At 35.2% G+C, this 19141-nt stretch overlaps 1 protein-coding gene and 1 long non-coding RNA gene across 2 annotated transcripts; one reads left to right on the top strand and one right to left on the bottom strand.

Moving 5' to 3' along the window:
- Positions 1–410: 410 nt before the first annotated feature.
- On the bottom strand, positions 411–2167 carry LOC107926946 (uncharacterized). Its single transcript, XM_016857888.2, has 2 exons — positions 1856–2167; positions 411–1760 (listed from the first exon to the last, which is right to left on the bottom strand). Exons 1-2 carry the CDS (start codon positions 2165–2167, stop codon positions 411–413), a joined length of 1662 nt encoding a protein of 553 aa, XP_016713377.2.
- Positions 2168–16480: 14313 nt separating this feature from the next.
- LOC107926962 (uncharacterized) lies at positions 16481–17623 on the top strand. Its single transcript, XR_001692349.2, has 2 exons — positions 16481–17086; positions 17374–17623. It is a non-coding gene; the product is annotated as an uncharacterized lncRNA (long non-coding RNA).
- The last annotated feature ends 1518 nt before the right edge of the window (positions 17624–19141 follow it).

Raw genomic sequence — 19141 nt, 5'->3', positions numbered from 1 at the left:
TCTTATTACTCCTAGGCTCTGGAGCAACAAGAGTGTTCTAAAAATTACTCTGAAAAATCTTTAAAAACTACAGGAAGTTCTTCTGCAGTCCAATTGTTTAAAGAGCTTCCCGGTTCGTAAGGGTGAATGCCCTCAAGGTTTCTTCGTTTAGACTCTTCATTATATACAGCATTGATATGATGACTTCCTTCTTCGAGCAATCCTTTCTTAGGGTGAATTATCCCTCTTGATATAAAGGTCTGGGATATATGAGGGAACGTCATTGATTCCCACTCTACTTCTTTTCCACTTAAACGCGTCCTTCTTTTTTCTTGACGTTTCTCTATTTTCTTCCTCCTCTGCTTGTGATCTGGCCTGAAACCCAAGCCAAAATGGTCTTTTTTCTTCTTTAATTCTGGAACTTGAATCCCTCATTGGAGATATCTTCCCAATCCTTTTCCTGGTAAGGCTCCTTTCCCTACTGTTATTTGTAAACCCATTCTTGTGGTTCTGGATATCTTAGGCACCGGCACCTCATTCCCCTTTGAAATAAATGTTGCATTAACGAATTCTAAGGAGCGAAAAGAACATTCAACGGCCTCCTCATTTTCCTCTACATAGGGTGCGTCACTGATGACTACTGCTATGATGTCCTCCTCCGCATTTATGGTGACCAGCCGTCCGTCTGTTACTAGCTTAAATTTCTGGTGCAAAGATGAGGGCACCGCTCCTGCCGAATGTATCCAAGGCCTCCCCAACAAGCAATTATAAGAGGGCTTGATGTCCATCACTAAAAAGTCTACCTCATACACGTTTGGCCCGATCAACAAGGGGATATCAATTCTTCCCATGACATTTCTTTCCGTGCCATCGAATACTCTCACTACATTATGGCATGTTTTCATGTGAGAACTGTCTCTGGGAAATCTGTTCACTGTGGAAAATGGTAGGACATTTAAAGCTGACCCATTATCAATAAGCACACTCGGCAATGTATATCCTTTGCAGCGAGTGGTGATGTGCAAAGCTTTAGCTGATCCCATGCCACCAGGTGGGATTTCATCATCATTGAAATAAATGAAGTTGTCAGCGCTTATGTTACTAACCAATCGATCCAACTTGTTGACGGATATATCATTAGTAATGTAAGTCTCATTGAGCACCTTCATTAATGCCTCATGATGTACCTCTAAACTCAGAAGCAAAGCCAACACTGATATACGAGCTGGTTGTTTGTGCAATTGTTTAACCACGCTATACTTACTATGTTTCAGGAATTTTAGAAACTCTCTAGCTTCTTCTTCCTTCACTGGTTCATTAACAAGTACCTCAGCCCTATTCTCGTTCTCAACGTCAAAGGCTTTCACTTTCGTAGGCTCAACTCTAATGCCTTTTGCATCATAACGCTTCCCACTACGTGTGTTGGATCCTTCAACTTGAGCCTCCTTAGAAGTATTCGATATATCTTCTCTCTCCGGTATCATCACATTGTAGTCATAATTCCAGGGTACTCTCTTATTATCCTTATAAGGAAAGGAAACGAGTTTGTGAATAATGACTTTCAGCGCTATTTGTGTCTCAACTTTATTATTCCTTGGTATAGAAATAATGATTCTTGGCCGGTTGATTCTTTGATTCTTTGGTTCACCCTCCAATGCGCATACGTGTCCTTTATCTAAGCCAGCTTCATAAAATTCCAGCTCCTTATTATCTATAAGGCTTTGTATCAAAGCCTTAAACTCATCACATTTCTGGATCTCGTGTCCCTCTTCTGCATGGAACTTGCAGTAGTCCTCACTCCTTTATTTCTTTCTCCAGAGATTATCATCTCTCTTTTCACCATTTCTTCCCAGATTACTTTCATCGACATTCTTACCTCGGCCACGTCCTCTTTAATACTTCTCATTCCAGTTTCCCCAATTGCATTTACCCCTTGATCACCATGGTTTGGCAATGGGTTCTCTGTACTAGGGGTGTCGTCAAATTTTACGACCCCCATCTTGATCAGTCTTTTCACTACTTTTTTAAAGCCAGTGTAATTTTCGATTGAATGCCCCGATATCCCTGCATGGTATTCACATTTGGCATTTACATCGTACCATTTGGGATATGGAGGTTGCAGTGGTTTCAAATGAAAAGGAGCTATTGCATGCGCATTAAGTAAACTTTGATAAAGCTCCCGATACATCACCGGGATAGGCGTAAATGAGACATTTTCAAAATTTTATCTCGAACTAGATCCCTGCTTTTGGGAATCCTGTTGCCCAACTATAGTTGCTCTGGGCTGACTAACCGTAATTGCTTTTGAATTATAACTACTCCTATTGTTCACCTCATTATCTTTCTTTCTTGGGGCCGATCTTTTAGTAGTTTCCCTCTCTATCTTACCACCCCTTATGGTGTTCTCAATCATTTCTCCTACCATAACTATATCAACAAAGCTCTTGGTGATACTTCCAATCATATGAGTAATGAATGGGACCTTCAAAGTGTTAATGAACAGCATAGTAGTTTCTTTCTCCAAGAGCGGTGGTTAAACTTGCATGGCAACCTCCCTCCACCTCTGTGCATATTGCCTAAAGCTCTCATTAGGCTTCTTTTCCATGTTCTGCAAAGTGATTCTATCAGGAGTCATGTCAGTCACATGATTATATTGCTACATAAAGGCTTGGCTAAGTCTCTCCAAGAACCGATCCTTGCGCAACTCAATTGATTGTACCACCTAGCCGCTGCCCCAACCAAACTATCCTGAAAATAATGAATCAATAATTGATCATTGTTTACATAGCCAGACATCCGCCTACAGAACATGGTGATATGAGCCTCAGGGCAAGTAGTCCCATTGTACTTCTCAAATTCTGGCATCTTGAACTTATGAGGAAGCACCAAATCTGGAACCAAACTTAAGTCCTTGGCATCAATTCCCTGACGATTATCAGCATTTTCCAATGCCTTAAATTTCTCCTCTAGCCATCTGCAACGTTCCTCTAATTGCCTTGATGATTCGAGTCTCATCTCTTCCCTCTCAGCTACATCTAAACCAGGGATGACTGGATTGTTAAGGTTATCTCCCGGACTGGATCCCGAGCCAGTTTGAAAGTTCATGGGTTTTCCAGCATCGACTTGCCTATGTTGAGGCCTTATTGTGAGGGACGGTCTTCGGGGATATGCCTCAGGTTGAGTTTGCACAGTAAAACCCGAAGGATGATCCTCATTATCTTCTTCAGTGATAGTCATAGGGGCCTTTCCTTTATCCGTTGCCCTTTTCAGCAGCTGGGTTATTTCAGCCATCATATTCTTTTGAGCCTCCAACATTTGATCCTTCATCTCTTGTTGGATTTTTTCCAATTGTTCCTGCAATTGCTCTTGCATTTCTTTCTGGATCTGCTCAAGTCTTTAATCCATATCCTTTGATCCATATCCAGGTTTTCTTTCTCTCACACACTCTCTCTTTCTCTCTCTATATAATTTTACTAATTAGGGTCTTTCTATAAATTGGAATGCATATGAAGCGATGAGATGCAAATGCATGAATGCAAAAAAAAAATATCGATTCTAATTCGGTTTCTTTTAGAAAACGTTATTTAAGAAACAAAAATCTTTACACAAAACGGATTACAAATACGCTTTCGCCCTTAAGCCCAGAGTTTTAACCCTATCCAATAACAAAGCTAACTCTAGACCTCTATCTAACACTAACTCATACTTTGCACTTAATACATTAGCTTGCGCTGCCAAGTCTTGCGAATGATCAGCAACTTCTCGAATCTAAACTATGGCTTCTCCCATGAGGTAGTCCCTATCTCTGACTTGATCCTGAAAATGGTGAAGCTTTTCCTTCCAATGTCCTTCTTTTTCCTCAAGCTGCTCAATCTGAAGTTCACAGTTCTGCAATGCTACTTCCAACCCTCCAATATTGTGCTTCATTTCCTCAATCTTGTTCAGACTTACCTTTAACTCGACCGCAGAGTTACGAATTCGGTGATGATGAAGGGATTGTCCAAGCTCAGTCACTCTAGCTTTTAACCCTTGATTCTCCTTCTCTAGGGCCTGATTATGCGCCTGCATCTCTTGGAACTTCTTCTCCCAATACTCGGCTTTGGCTCTTTCTTTTTGAACCTCTTGTTGCCATTACTCTGAAGACTTCCCCAATGCAGCTCTCTTCATTGATAGCTGTATCCTCTTATATTGCGTCTTCAAGTCATCTCGGTCTTCCTCAATCTTCCTATTTTCTTTCCTCACTTTTTCGACCTTAATTTTCTGAACGTCGACGTCTAAGCTTAGACACATCTTTTCCTCCTCAAGCCTATCTATCTTTTTCCCGAGCTCCAAAATTCTTCCTTTCGAACTCTTGCTTTATGACTTCTAACTATGATGGAATCACTCGTAAACTCTCCTCCATCGATCGAGCAGCCCCCAAACTTGGCCTAGGGATGTTATCATTGATCCTCTTGCTAAACCACCCTTTATACTCAAGGGTTGTCGTTGGACCTTCAGTCAGAATCTTCACACAGCAAATCTTCTTCCAAGCCTCGAAAATCTCTCGCATCTTTTTCTTATAATAATCCCCCTTATATGAGAAATCACTCTGAGCTAACCCTTGTGTTACCGGTATAAACTGCCCCGCTTTGTATTGCCTTAGGACGAGTAATGATGCATAACCAACAACTCCTCAAATTCTAGGAAGAGGTACCCAATCAAAACTTCTGCAACGATAAAGGACTTCATTAGGAGCCATCTAATGGGCTTTCCACGTAACATCTTCCTCTCGGAGATTCTGAAGTAGTTCTATCCACTTTTCCTCTGTAATGTCGACCCTCTTTGGCATAGTTGCTACTTCCTTTAAGGGAGAATAATCCTAAAAAAACACTCGGCAAGGAACCTTATCAACCTTCCAAAAGTGACTGTGGAACCATACTAAAAATAGCTGTGCGCATCCAATGAATCTTCCTTCACCAGCTCTCCGACATGCACTCAAGGATCTGAACGTCTCAGCTAGGATTGCAGGCACAGCTGTGTTCTGTTTACCAAGTCAATCGAATAAATCTGCAACTACCTCATCTATGTGCCCCATGGCTTTTGGGAAAATCACCAAACCATAAATACTTAAGGCCAAGACATCAACCCTCTTCTTCACATTCAGATCCCTCAAACTTGTCCACGAAATGTGTAACATCCCTTACCCGTATCTGACGCTGGGACAGGGTACGAGGCATTACCGGACTTAAACACTTACATTCATACAAAACCAAGCCATAAAATTTATTTCAATTTAAAAACTTTTCAAACACATCCATATTGTAACACCCCTATCCCGTAACCGTCGCCAGAATAGGTAAGGGCATTACCGAATTTATAACTCAAACCGGAACAGTAAGACTTTAACTTATCAATCGTCAACATCATTCAATACTAATCAACATATCATGCTTAAAACAATTATATAAGCTTATACTAAAGTGACCATTCCATGTAGTCACATATATATAAGCATCTAAATACCACTTACAAATTAATCACATTTCAACATTCTTATCAACTCATCCATAATTACATATCATTCAAACCAAAATACCAATTATAAATTTTAACACTAAATACACACATCATATAATGCTTTCGTATCAAACGAACTTTTCTCGTATCAAGCCATATCACATAGCTTGATCATAATACTCAAAATTCATCTCACATTCATATAAACAAGTGACCATATAATCAACTTATTAACTAGCCTATACATTCCATATTACCCAATTTCAAAGAGTTCAGGAATACCAATTGCCTCCTAGATAGTGTGATTAAATATTTGATGATTTCCAACGTGAGTGAGTATTCGAATCACTGTAAAACACAGAGAATAGACAGAGTAAGCTAATAAGCTTAGTAAGCTCGCATAATTATCAGCACTGTATAAAAGATTTAACATAAAGCTTGTCATTTTAAGCAAGATTGCTTTTAAACCAGCCTCATCTAATTCAATATTTATTTCCTTAACAGTCATGTAATTCATGTGTAATTTATCACATCTACTCACGTGTCATATAAATTTATCAATGTCACTTGCTTGTCAAGTGTACTATGTATAGCTGTACTGATTTGTATCATCATTTCTATTCTCGCAGCATCATATTTACAGTTAAACCCTTGAGACCAACATCGAAAACCCTGTATCTTGCATACTAAATGCCATATATGTGACTAAACCATTTATATCACATATCACCAATACAATATCAATATCATAGAATTCACATAGCATTGGGTCAATTTATTTCATTACATATAACCTGTAACACCTTTATATAACCGATAGTAGAATTATACCCGTATAAATATTAACTCATCAGTAACATCAATAATTCATAATTTGTAACAAATAATCGTTTTACTTACTTACCTAATTTTGAATAACAAATAAATTAGGTCATACCTGAGCATCCAACTCGTCTTACACATTCCGTACCACATTGGCACCCAACTTTGTAAGCATCGAGCCTAAAGTAATACACTGGTATAAACCTGCTAGGAATAAGCCTGATAAAACTCACCAGCCCAAGGCCTGCTAGGCTTTTAGCCTGAATCATTCACCGGCACAAGGCCTGCTAGACCCAAGGTCTGATATTTATTCACCGGTAATAAGCCTGCTAGGCACGAAGCCCGATCAAATTCTCCGGCACATAGCCTGCTAGGCTAGAAACCCAAATATCATTTATTCACAATCAACTCAAGCACACTTTCATTCATACATTTTCCATTCAATTTCTCAATATCAAAACTTAATCCAAACAACTCAAACATTCCCATTCTATCCTTACTACATTCGGCTATAATTCATTTAGCCATATATCCAAAATTAACATTTTAAACAGATTGTTTTATTCAAACAAGAACATTTAAATTTCTTATAGACTTACTACATGGTATCGTATATAGATATATATAATCATATCATTTTACTCATCCAATTTGTACCTCTATCATGCAACCTTCTTTACCATTATCAATCACACAGCTTTACGATCAATAATATTAACCCTATAGGTTTGATACTCACTTGCTCAAATTCAAATTTATAAATCATAAATACTTCTCAAAAAATTCAAGGCAAAAATACTTTCAACCATTCCCAATTACTCGAAAAGTCGCACACTTAGTGCCAATAGTTATTCAGCATTATATATCGAATTCGCACACTTAGTGCTAGATACTTAAGCTTGCACACTTAGTGCTCAATAATCAGACCCGCACACTTAGTGCAATTTTTACATTTATCACTTTTTATACTCGCACCCTCTATGCTGAAATTCAATTACTCACTATTCATCAATTCAAATTTATCAACTTTATTTGCATTCGGCAACCTCAACTTTTTTTATATATATACATTTCAATTTGGCACATATATGTATATATAGTATTTAATTTAATCAACAACAAATATTTCCTTAGTAACTTACCACATACAAGGCATTTAATTTATCATATATTAAAGCTCAATTAACTCCAATATACATTTACTCAACCACAAAGTACTTCATTACTTTCAAACACAAGACCGAATATATATTATGGCATTCCATCATCATGTAATATTAATATAATCAAGTACAAAGCCATTTAACATATCTACCATTACATACTTACAATTTGGCCAATTACCCATCATTTCTTATATCATATAATTTTTTTATAACCATACGAACTTACCTCGTGTATCCGTCGACTATTCGTCTACTTTCCGATTTTTCCTCGATCAAAATCTTGTATTCGTTTGGCTTGATCTAAATTTAACCAAATTTAACTCAATTATTCACTAACATAATCAATTAAATACATATACAAGTATTTTGGCCATTTTTCAAAATAGCCCTTATATTTCCATACTTTAACAATTTAGTCCTCAATGCATAATTATGCAAAAATACACAAAACCCCAATACACATGTATTTAGCTGGATTTTCTATAGTATTTAAACAGCCCATAATTTTATTTTATTCGCATTTCTAACCACAAAAATTCTATCTTTTTCAATTTAATCCCAAATACTCAATTTCATCAAAAATCTCTTTATAAAACTTGTTTATCTATAAACAACCATCAATAATTTAACAAGAAATATTAAAACAAACATGCACTCATCAATGGAACATTTTAAAAACACAACCAATTTCAGAAATTGAGGTACGGGTCAGTTAAACCGAGCTGCAACGAGCTCAAAAACATAGAAATCATTAAAAACGGATCAAAACCGTACCTAAATCCCTTAGAAAGCCATGGCCGAATGTTAAAGGTTCTAAAACCCTTTCTTTGTTTAATTATTTGGTTGAGGATGATGAAAACATAATAAAAATATCATATGGCTTTATTTTATTAAGCATTATTCTATAATTTACCAAAATACCCATGTTTAATAACCAAATAAATTATGAAATTCAAGGTCCACTACCATCCACTCAAATATGCAATGGTATAATTACCATGCAAGGACTCCCATTTATAAAGCCATTATCAAATAGTCATTTTACTAATGGCACACATAGTTTTCATTTTACACAATTTAATCCTTTTTATCGAATTAACTATTTAATCGGTAAAATTTCTTTACGAAACTTTCACACAGTAATACTACCACACTGTAAACATTATTAAAAATATAAAAATAATATTTTTACTCGGTTAAGGGGTCTCAAAACCACCTGTTCCGATCAGACTCGAAATTGGACTGTTACAGAATGCATTTACCATCACCCTTTTGTTGGATACGAGCTGCGGCCCACTGTTCACTCATCCCTGTGATCATCATTAATTTCTTCACAAAAGTTGGGAGATTAGCAGCCCTAACATAGGCTTTATTACCTTGAATTTTTGGACAGCGAAGCAAGGTCGTATACTCCTCCAAAGTGGGTACTAAGTCTACCTCTCCAAATGTAAAACAACTATAAGCAGAGTTCCAAAACTGTACCATAGCTCGAAACAGATGCTTATCCACCTTGATGTTTAGCAAATAGGGAAGATCTCCATAATTCTGGTAGAACAACTGCTTAGCCTCGTCGTTCCATTGGGCCCAAATGTCCTTCAACTCCTGAAACTCATTCTGTGTCGAACTGATACGAGTGAAGTCTCACAACTCTGACGTATATCCCTCAGTGACACTATCTCCTTTCTCTAACTGGGTTTTCTCTGACCATGCACAGACAGAAGCGTTGTCCTCTACTTTATCAAGATATTCGTTCCTCATTACAAAACTTTCTATTCTAGAAATTGAACCGTGAATCGACACCTTTAAATGTTGAGTGACATGCAATGATAGCAAAATAAAATAAGTCAGTATAAAAGGTATAATAAACAAGAACTTATAAGGGCAGCTTACTAAAGGATATCACCATACTCCCTAGGGTAAGCACTTAAAGTTCACTATATGTGTTTCAGTTCTAAAACGAGGGTACTGAACCAGCAGATTCCTCGATCCTCACCTATTATAGGCTCATATGGACCAAGTTCGGTTCAGGGGGACACATTTCCCTATGGCCATGCGGAGATGAAAATCTCACGAAGACATAGGTACGGATGTATCGCGGAAGCAATCCACTAGCCTATGCGGAGGAGAAAACCTCACGAAAGCATAGCTTCTCACTCCCACTAAAGGGTGCGACCACAGCGGTCATGCAAATGCAATGTGTGCGAAAACAAAATAACAAACATATGCAGCAAACACATGTAAAAATATTGATATTTTTTAAAATATTTCCAAACTTCCGACATTAAGATAGAAAATAATCAATTTCTTGGCTTGACTCTCTTATTTGTCCCCAACGGAGTCGCCAAGTTGTCGAAACCATTTCTTTAAAAGAGAAAATTTTGAAAACGGGAGTCGTCACCAATCTTTTTAGGTGTGATTGGATCACCTTATAAAACATTTTGGTCTACGAAGGATTTGAGAAAATAGGTTCGGGAGTCGTTTACGCACGAGGAAGGATTAGTACCCTCGCAACGCCCAAAATTGGTACCAAATTGAATAGTTTTCTATCTTGATGTCAAAAGTTTGAAAGAATTTAAAAGTAGGATCCCTTTTTAAAACTGGAATAATTTGAGTTGAAAATCGAGATTCCTTCCTCCAAAAGAATACAAATATCACATCCAGCATGATTGGACACGATATTCTTAAACTTTCGTAACTGAAATCATCTTGTCATTTACAAAATCTATTTAAAAGGATACTTTAGACATTTAGACAAACGAGAAATCGCAACCCAGCATGTTAGGGCACTACTTCCTGAATTCCTAAATACAAAAACATTGCCTCATTTTTTAAAAAAAATCTTTTGGATTAAATGAAGTATAAAATTTTAAAACAATGATGCATTTAACATATTACAAGATATCAATATTAAATAATATAAACTACATGATACATACTTCAACATTGCATGCAAATATAGTATAGAAAATGATAAATAACGACATAAATTACACAATATACATTAACATTTCATGCATATATAATCATAAATAACATAAATATACATACATTATCATTTCATGCAAAATACAACATAGAGAATAATGAATATAACAATATAAATTACATAATATATACAATAACATTTCATGCGAAACAATCAATTTTCATGCAAATACATAAAAAAACAATAAATAAAATAACAAATAATTTATGAGATAAAATTAACATATTAAAACAATACTAAATAAATATAAAAAGGTTACAAAAATAAACAAACAAGTTTTGAACATATAAAAAAGGATAAAATCTAAATACAATAAAAAAAATGAGGTAAAAAATATTTAAAACAATATATAAATAATAAAGGAGAATTTTTTTTAAAAATGGTTAATATATAAAAATATATTATATGATATAATGACTTAATATATATATATTTATAAAAATATTAATATATTAAATAGGAACAAAATTTTATATTAAATTTTAGAATATTACATACTAAACACTAAAAAATGATATATAAAAATGTAATTTTCAATAATAATTTACAAATTTTTAAAATTATACATAATAAATAATTAATAATAAAATGACATAGTAAAATAAAAATAATATAATGAATAATAAAAAGAGATAATATATAATAATTTTTACATATATAAATAATGTCGATAGTAAAGATAAATAATATATAAAGTATTTAATAAATAAATTATATAAAAATATTTAAAAGGATTAAAATTAAATAAAAATAAAGCTCTAGGGTTAATTTTAAGATAAAAAAAATTTTAGACCTTGAAACATGCGCTAAAATCTGAGGGACTCACTGAGCAATTAGCCCTAATCCCAAAACGGTTATAATAGCAACTAGGACTAAATTAAAACAAAAATAAAAGGTCAGGGCCAAATTAAAATAAAAATAAAATGAAATTATAAATATTAAAACTGCGGAAGGATCAATTGGGCAATTAGCCCTTTAAACAAAAACACACGGATCCTACCCGGGTCGCGGGTCAATGCGCGGATCCTAAGCTTTGAAACAACGCCATTTTGAAGCTTATCGTTTTATGCAAAACAACGCCGTTTCCATGAGGCTATATAAGCCAAATTTTGGCCCCAAAAATTCATTTTAAACCTGTTTTAAAAAAAAACCAAAGAAACCTCTGAAAGGAGGCAGAGAGCAGGCCCTCGGAGCTCCATCGAGCCTCCGTCGTCGGGCTCCCACGTGCCCACGCACCGTCGTTAGCTTTGCTGGATACGGCGGCTGAAAGCTGAAAAGCTTCGATTTTTAGCGCAAATCCGACGATAAGCCTCTCTTTGCTTCATTTTTAACGATATTTAAATGTATTCATAAAGAAAAATAAAGTAAAAAGAACAAATCACCTCTGTTTCTTCAATCAACTGTTGGTATTTTATTGTATATGTGTATATATCAACCGTAGTTTTACATCGTTTCGATTCTGGCTTTTATAGCCACTGAAAATCATCATAAAATAATATTTACAATGTTTGATTTTATTTCTTGCTATATTTGCCTCTGCTGCTCTTCTTTCTTTTTTTTTTGTAGGTACCAACGAGAAATCCGACAACGATGGGGTGTTGATGGTGATTTACTAGCGCGTTGATAGAGGCGATGATGGCACGAATCTGTCGGTGATGGGATTGGCACACCGATTGCGGCGCGAGTTTGGGGCCTTCATCTGGTGCTTGCGGCGCCTAGGGTTTCAGAAACCCTAGGCTTTCTATCTTCTGTTAATGGTTTGGGCCCTTTGGGCCGTGTTTATTTGTTGGGTTGGGTGTAACCGGGTATTTGGGTTTTAGACTAATTGGGCTGTAACCAAATTTTGGGTTATCAGGCCTTTAAGCCTGTTTATTGTAATTTGGACATTTAACAGGAACATTTTATTTATTTAGTTTATAAATTTTTGTTTATTTTATTTCACGGGCCCGAGCAAAAATGGGTTCCTACAGCCCTAATGCTCAAAGATTTCACTTTCATAAGCACTAAGCCAATTCCTGGCCCTAATCTGATTCTAGCTCGTATTTCACACTCAATACACCTACTTAAACTGCTAAAGTCTGTGTATGGTCGGCCACCTCTCGAATCTGGGCCATAGCTTCACCCATAATGTAGTCTTTATCCCTAATTTGAATCTGAGATCGATGGAGTTGCTCATTACACCTCATTACTTGCTTCAAGGAGCTCAATCTAGAGTTCAATCTGGAGCTTACTATTTTTTAGCGTAATCTTGAGTTCTTGGACCTTCCTTTTCAGTTCTTCAATCCTATCCAAGCTCGCCTTCAGCTCTATTACAGAGTTGCGGCTATGATGCTGATAAAACGAATTTTCTAGTTCGGCTATCCTAGCCTTCAACCCGATGTTTTCATCTTGGGCTTCCAACACGCTCTTCCCTAGGGCCTCGATTCGCATTTGAGTCTCTTGAAATTTCTTTTCCCACCGATCAGCTTTGATCCTTTCCTCTCGAATCTCTTGACGCCATTGTTCTGAAGTTTTTCCCAACCCGATAGTTCTCATTGATAGACGTAGCTTTTTATAATCTGTCTTTAAACTATCCAAATCTTCCTCAGCCTTATTCTTTCCTTTTTTAATTTCTCAGTTTCTAATTTCTGAACATCGATATCTAGCCTCAGATGCATCTTCTCCTCCTCTAGTTGTTCTATCTTTTTACCGAGCTCTAAATAATCTTTAGCTTTGATGGGACCACTTGCAAGTATTCCTCCATTGATCGAGCGCCCTCTAAACTCGGCCTAGGGATTTTATCATTAATCCTTTTATTAAACCATCTGTTGTATCCAGGAGTCGCCATTGGACCAACAACCAACATCTTCATCCAATAGGTCTGCTTCTAAGCATCAGAAATCTCTCGAACCTTTTTCTAATAATTGTCTCCCTTATACGAGAACTCACATTGAGCTAGTCGGTGCGTCACTGATATAAACTACCTTGATTTGTACTGCCTTAATATGAGCGAAGGGGCAAATCCACGGCTCCTCAAGTTCCAAGCAAAGGTACCCAATCAAAATTCCCACACCAATAAAGGATCTCACTGGGGACCATCCAAATGGCTTTCCATTCAACATCCTCCTTTTTGAGATTTTGAAGAATTGCCATCCACCTTTCCTCTGATATGTCGTCCTTCCTTTGCGTAGCTGCTTCCTCCTTTAATGGGGAATAATTCTCAGAGAAGAATCGGTAAGAGACTTTGTCCACCTTCCAAAAATGACCATGAAACCATACCAATAATAACTGTGCGCATCTGATAAATCTGCCTTCGCCTGCCCTCCGACATATGTTCAAATATCTGAATGTCTCGGCTAGAATTGCAGGTACAAGTTTGACCCTTTTATCAAGTTGATCAAATAAATCAGCGACTGCTTCATCTATATGCCTTAAAGTTTTAGGAAAGATTACGAAACCATAAATACTCAAAAGTTTTAGGAAAGATTACGAAACCATAAATACTCAAGGCAAAGACGTCAAATTTCTTCTTTACATCCGGATGTGCTAGAATCAAGTCCCTCAAACTTACCCAATAAATGCATTTACTATCCCTTTTTTGCTGAATTAGGCTGTAACCCACTGTTCACTTATCCCAGTAATATTCATTAACTTCTTCACAAAAGTTGGGACATTAGCAGCCCTAGAGTAAACTTTGCAGACTTGGATCTTTGGACAATGAAGCAAGGTGGTATATTCTTCCACAGTGGGCACCAAGTCCACCTTCCCGAAAGTGAAACAATTATAAGCAGGGTTCCAAAACTGAGCCATAGCCTGAAACAAATGCTTGTCCACCTTGATGTCGAGCAGGTAAGGTAGATCGCCATAATTATGGTAGAACAGCTGTTTAGTCTCATCATCCCAATGGGCCTATATATCTCTCAATTCTTGCAGCTCATTTTGTGTGACACTGATATGGGTGAAGTCCCACAACTCCGATGTACACCCCTCAGCTACACTATCCCTTTTCTTTAATTGCAATTTCTCTGACCATACACGGACAACTGCATTATCCTCCACCTTATCAAGAAATTTGTTCTCCATGACAAGCCTTCTAACTTAGCAACCAAACATTAATCGACACCTTTTAAATATGCAATGTCATGCAATTACAGCCAAAACAAAACACAATAGGTCAGTATCATATACAAATGATAAAATTCAAAGCAAACAAAGAAAAAATAGTCAAAAACCTATCTGGGTAGCCGCTAAGGTTCAGCATAGATCTACCTAGGGAGGGCTCTTAGGGTTCACTATATGCATTTCAATTTTAAAGAGAGAGTACCTGAACCAGCAGATTCCTCAATTCTCACCCATTTTAGGCTCATATGGATTGAGTTCAGTTTAGGGGAATACATTTCCCTATGGCCATGCGGAGATGAAAATCTCACGAAGATATAGGTACGGATGTATCCCAAAAGTAGTCCACTAGCCCATGCGGAGGTGAAAACCTCACGAAGGCATAGCGTCTCACTCCTACTTAAAAGGTATAACCACAACGGCCATGTAATGTAATGCAAGGGTATTCTACGAGACTCAAACCATAGCAACCAAAAGGATCACAAACAAATGTAATAAAAGAAGCATGATTTTCCAAATCAAATTTTCAATTTTCGACAAAAGGACAGAAAATAATCAATTTTATGGCTTGACTCTCTTATTAGTTCCCAGTGGAGTCACCAAGCTGTCGAAACCATTTTCTTATTTTGAAAAATAGGGATCGACTTTAAAAAGAAATATGGAGTCGCCACCAATCCTCTTTGTTTAGGTGTGATCGGATCACCTATAAAACATTTTATTTTATTAAAATATCGATTTTGCCTACGAAATTTAAGAAAGCTGGTTCGGGAGTCGGTTACGTGCGAGGAAAGATTAACACCCTCGCAGTGCCCAAAATTGGTACTTCATTGATTAACTAATGTCTTAATGTCAAAAATTTGAAAAGATTTTAAAACATAATCCTTTTTTAAAAATATTTGAATAACTCGAATTGGATGTTAAGATTTTCTTGTTCCAAAAGAATAAAATGCCACATCTATTACGTTAGGACATGACATTTTAAACCCTCGAAACCAAGATCGACTCTCGATTTTCAAAAACTCATACATTGAAAATTTTAAATGGATATTCGGCTATTTGGTCAAACAAAAAAACCAAAACCCAGCATGTTAGGGCACGATTTCTCGGATTTCCAAACATGGAATATTGCCTTGTTTTGAAGTTAAGAAAACAAGGACGAAATTTAAAAAGGGTATTTGGTCATTTGATCAAACGGAAAATAAAAACCCAGCACGTTAGGGCACGATTTCTCGAATTTCTAAACACAAAATATTGTCTTGTTCTCGAAATGTTCCTTTCATCACTATTTAAAATAAAAAGAGTTAATGATTTAATTAAAAAATAATTGATTGGACTAAAACATTCAAATGACCCTTCATAGTAAAAATATTTACAACATAAGAAGGATGACATATTATTTTGCCAAAACACATTACAAGAACATTAACAAACCATAGTGTTGGAAAGCATAAATAATCAAGTATGATACAAATGATCAATAAAAAAGCTATGAATTTAAATTGCGACACATAAGGCGAATAGTCACTCAACGTATATTATTTCCATATTCACCCTGACAAAATTTCAAGATGAATTAAACAATATATATTTAACCAATGATGGAAAATAAACGTAAAAGCTTTAAATAAATAGTAAAACAAACTTTAATAAACATTACATTAAAACAAGCTAAAATAAATAATATATAAAAATAATTTAAAATGAATGGTATATAATATATATATTTTTTAAATATCATATAAACAATTTGAAACGAGTACTATAAAACACTCTTGAATAAACAATATACAATATAGTTTAAAAGGACTAACATGTAGAAAAAAATCTAAGATAAATAATATATATAAAACTGTTTAAATATAATATACATATATAAGAGATAAATAAATAAAATATACAAAACAGTTTGCAAAGAAAATGAATTTGAAATTAAATGGTCCTGGATCGAATTGAAAATAAATTGAAATTCAAGGGCGCGATTTAAACAACAAAAAGAATGCAGGGCTGGAGTGAAACGCGCGCAAAACCATGAGGGTTGAATAGGAAATTATCCCTCGCCCCAAAACGGTGTTGTTCCTTTGGGGACCAAATCAGAACAAAATTGAAATTAAGGGGAAAATTAAAAACAAAGAAAAAACTGTATTAAACATAACAGAAATGCAGAAGGACCGCGCGCACAATTATCCCCTCCCTATGAGAGGCGCGGATCCTAAGAGAATCCGAGTCGGGTCATCGGGTTGTGCCATGAAACGACGCCGTTTCAACGCCAACACTCACGGCTTAAAACGACGCCGTTTTAATCATATATATAAACCAAAAATTTGCCCTAAAAATTCATTTGGCCGATTATTCTCTCAAAAAAAGTTTCAAAACCTTTTTTCTCAAAATTCCCTTAACATTCCCTCCCCTCTCGATCAACCTGTGGGCTTCATCGCATACTAAGCCTCCATCCCCTTCGCGGATTTAACCGGATCCCCATGGATCCGTTTACCTTTAGATCGGAGGAGCGGCCATCGACTGGGTCGACACCCAAAAACGGGTAAGAAAACTTTTCTTCTTTTTTTGTATATTTGTAAGTTAGACTCAAAATAAAACAAAAGATAAAAGAAAAAATAAGAACTACGAATCAATGAATGAATCACCTTTTCTCTTTCTGAGTATATTTCTTCTTTTCTTTGTATTCAAAAAATCTAGAGAGCTTTACAAATTACATTCGGTTTTCTTTTATAGCCGAATAAAGAGAAAAATAAAAATAAAAAAGAAAAGAAAAGAAAATTTTCCTTATATCTTTTTATTATTTGCTGTCAATCTGTTGTGGCTTGTTAGTTTGTTGCAAGTATAGAAGGAGCCAACTGGAGGAACGGAGGTGGTGGCGCGCGTGAAGGTCCTGCGACGCTGGTCTAGCTAGGGTTTGCTGAGATTTTTTTTTTAATTTTGGGCTGGAATTTTGGGTTAGAGTTTATTTAGTTTTAATTCAGGCCTACATTAGGTTTAATGTTTGGGCTTTTATTTTTGGGTTAAATGAATTGTAAATGGACTGTTGATTTAATTTAATTTTTGTTTTTTGTTTTTGGTATGAGACCGGGCGAAATGGGCCTTCTACATATATGATGTCTATATTTTCTAACAAGTGTATGTGTAAAATATGTTGGTCAAGAATGTCTCCCTAAAACAACACATTTGCGATCCCCAAGAGGTGTTTAAGTTTCTTGAGAGTACAATATAAAGTTCCATACGAAGAAATGTGCTGTTAGTGTTGGTGCTGAAAAATCTTTGGGTTTTATGATTAGGAATTAAAGAAATTAGGGACACTATCACGACTTGTAGAGAAAGCAAAGCGGATTTTTGACACCATCACAATTTCTAAAGAAATCAAAGTAGATTATTGACATTATCTTTGCTTATGGAGGAAGCAGAGCGAACTAATTTTATTTATGTATATGCTTTCACTTGGTAGTGTTTGACAAATCTAGTCCACAATAAAAATCATCATGAAAACGATTGAAAAAGAAAAAAAAAACAATAAAAAGTTGCCAAAGAGAAAGAAAACAGTCGAGGATAAAAGTTGATCTTAATTTCTATATAGAGTTAACTAACTGGATTATTATTATTTGATATATAAATGGTGAAATTTTTTAACTCCAGAAGCAAGGATAAGAGAATGAGAAGTATCCTTAATTGATATTTAATATATATATATATATTTATAAATAGGACACATGATGATTTCTTAACGTTATTTATAGAGTTATGATAATTAATAATTTTAACTATATTCTCTCTTTTGGTATAATCACAAATATTTTTTAATCATTTTATGATTTGATGATAATCTTGTTAGGACGGAAGTGATATTTAAGTATATAGTTTTGTTTAGTTTATTATTCTTCATGTCAATAATTTTGATTATAATCTCAAGCCATATATAATATGGATTATTAATCAATTAAAAGATTGTATAATTAAAGTGATTGGTGATATCAATTAATTTAGCATTTACTTTCAAAAGTTGTGTTTTGCCAAGAATCTTTCTGCCTTTATAACATCATGACTATATATTTTTTTCACTGGAATCTAATCTTCTCACGCTTTAAATTTATTTAGTTTTCTTTTTTTTCCTTGAAGTAATTAATTATCTCAAAAAAGTATATTAGTGAATTATAAATCGGAAATCTTTGACTTATTAGCTAAGATAATGGTTTGATAATGCTTTAATTCTATAAGATGTCAAGTATCTTCCTTATCTATTTGTTTTTAATATAGCTCAATATCAGTTTATAATTTCTTTCACTTTAATTATAAATTGGATAAACTACACCAAAGTTAATTAAGCTATTAGTAAATTTACATTTCGGTAACTCAATTTCAAAAAATTATAAAATGATCACTGAACTATGAAAATTATTATTGTATGCCTTTCTTTCTTCGCACCATCTGCACTAATTAAAAGCTCTCCCTTCTCTTCCACAATTCGTTTTTTTTCTTATGAAATAGCTTTGAACATTACGAATCAATGAACCAAAATCCAAATAACTTTCTTATTTGATTTCCGACATTGACCATCAGATTAACTTGGATATTAGGTATGCTCTTT

Source organism: Gossypium hirsutum, chromosome A08 (genome assembly GCF_007990345.1).
Source record: "Gossypium hirsutum isolate 1008001.06 chromosome A08, Gossypium_hirsutum_v2.1, whole genome shotgun sequence".
Classification (NCBI taxonomy): domain Eukaryota; kingdom Viridiplantae; phylum Streptophyta; class Magnoliopsida; order Malvales; family Malvaceae; genus Gossypium; species Gossypium hirsutum.
Note: the sequence above shows the minus strand (reverse complement) of the source record. Positions and strands in the feature narration are given on the sequence as shown.

Bases quoted from the DNA above. Each gene is read 5' to 3' on its own strand.
- LOC107926946 (XM_016857888.2), bottom strand. From the start codon at position 2,167: ATGTATCGGGAGCTTTATCAAAGTTTACTTAATGCGCATGCAATAGCT. The intron at 1,761-1,855 runs GTAAGAATGTCG...GACTACTGCAAG, and splicing joins TTAAAGAGGACGTGGCCGAG to TTCCATGCAGAAGAGGGACA.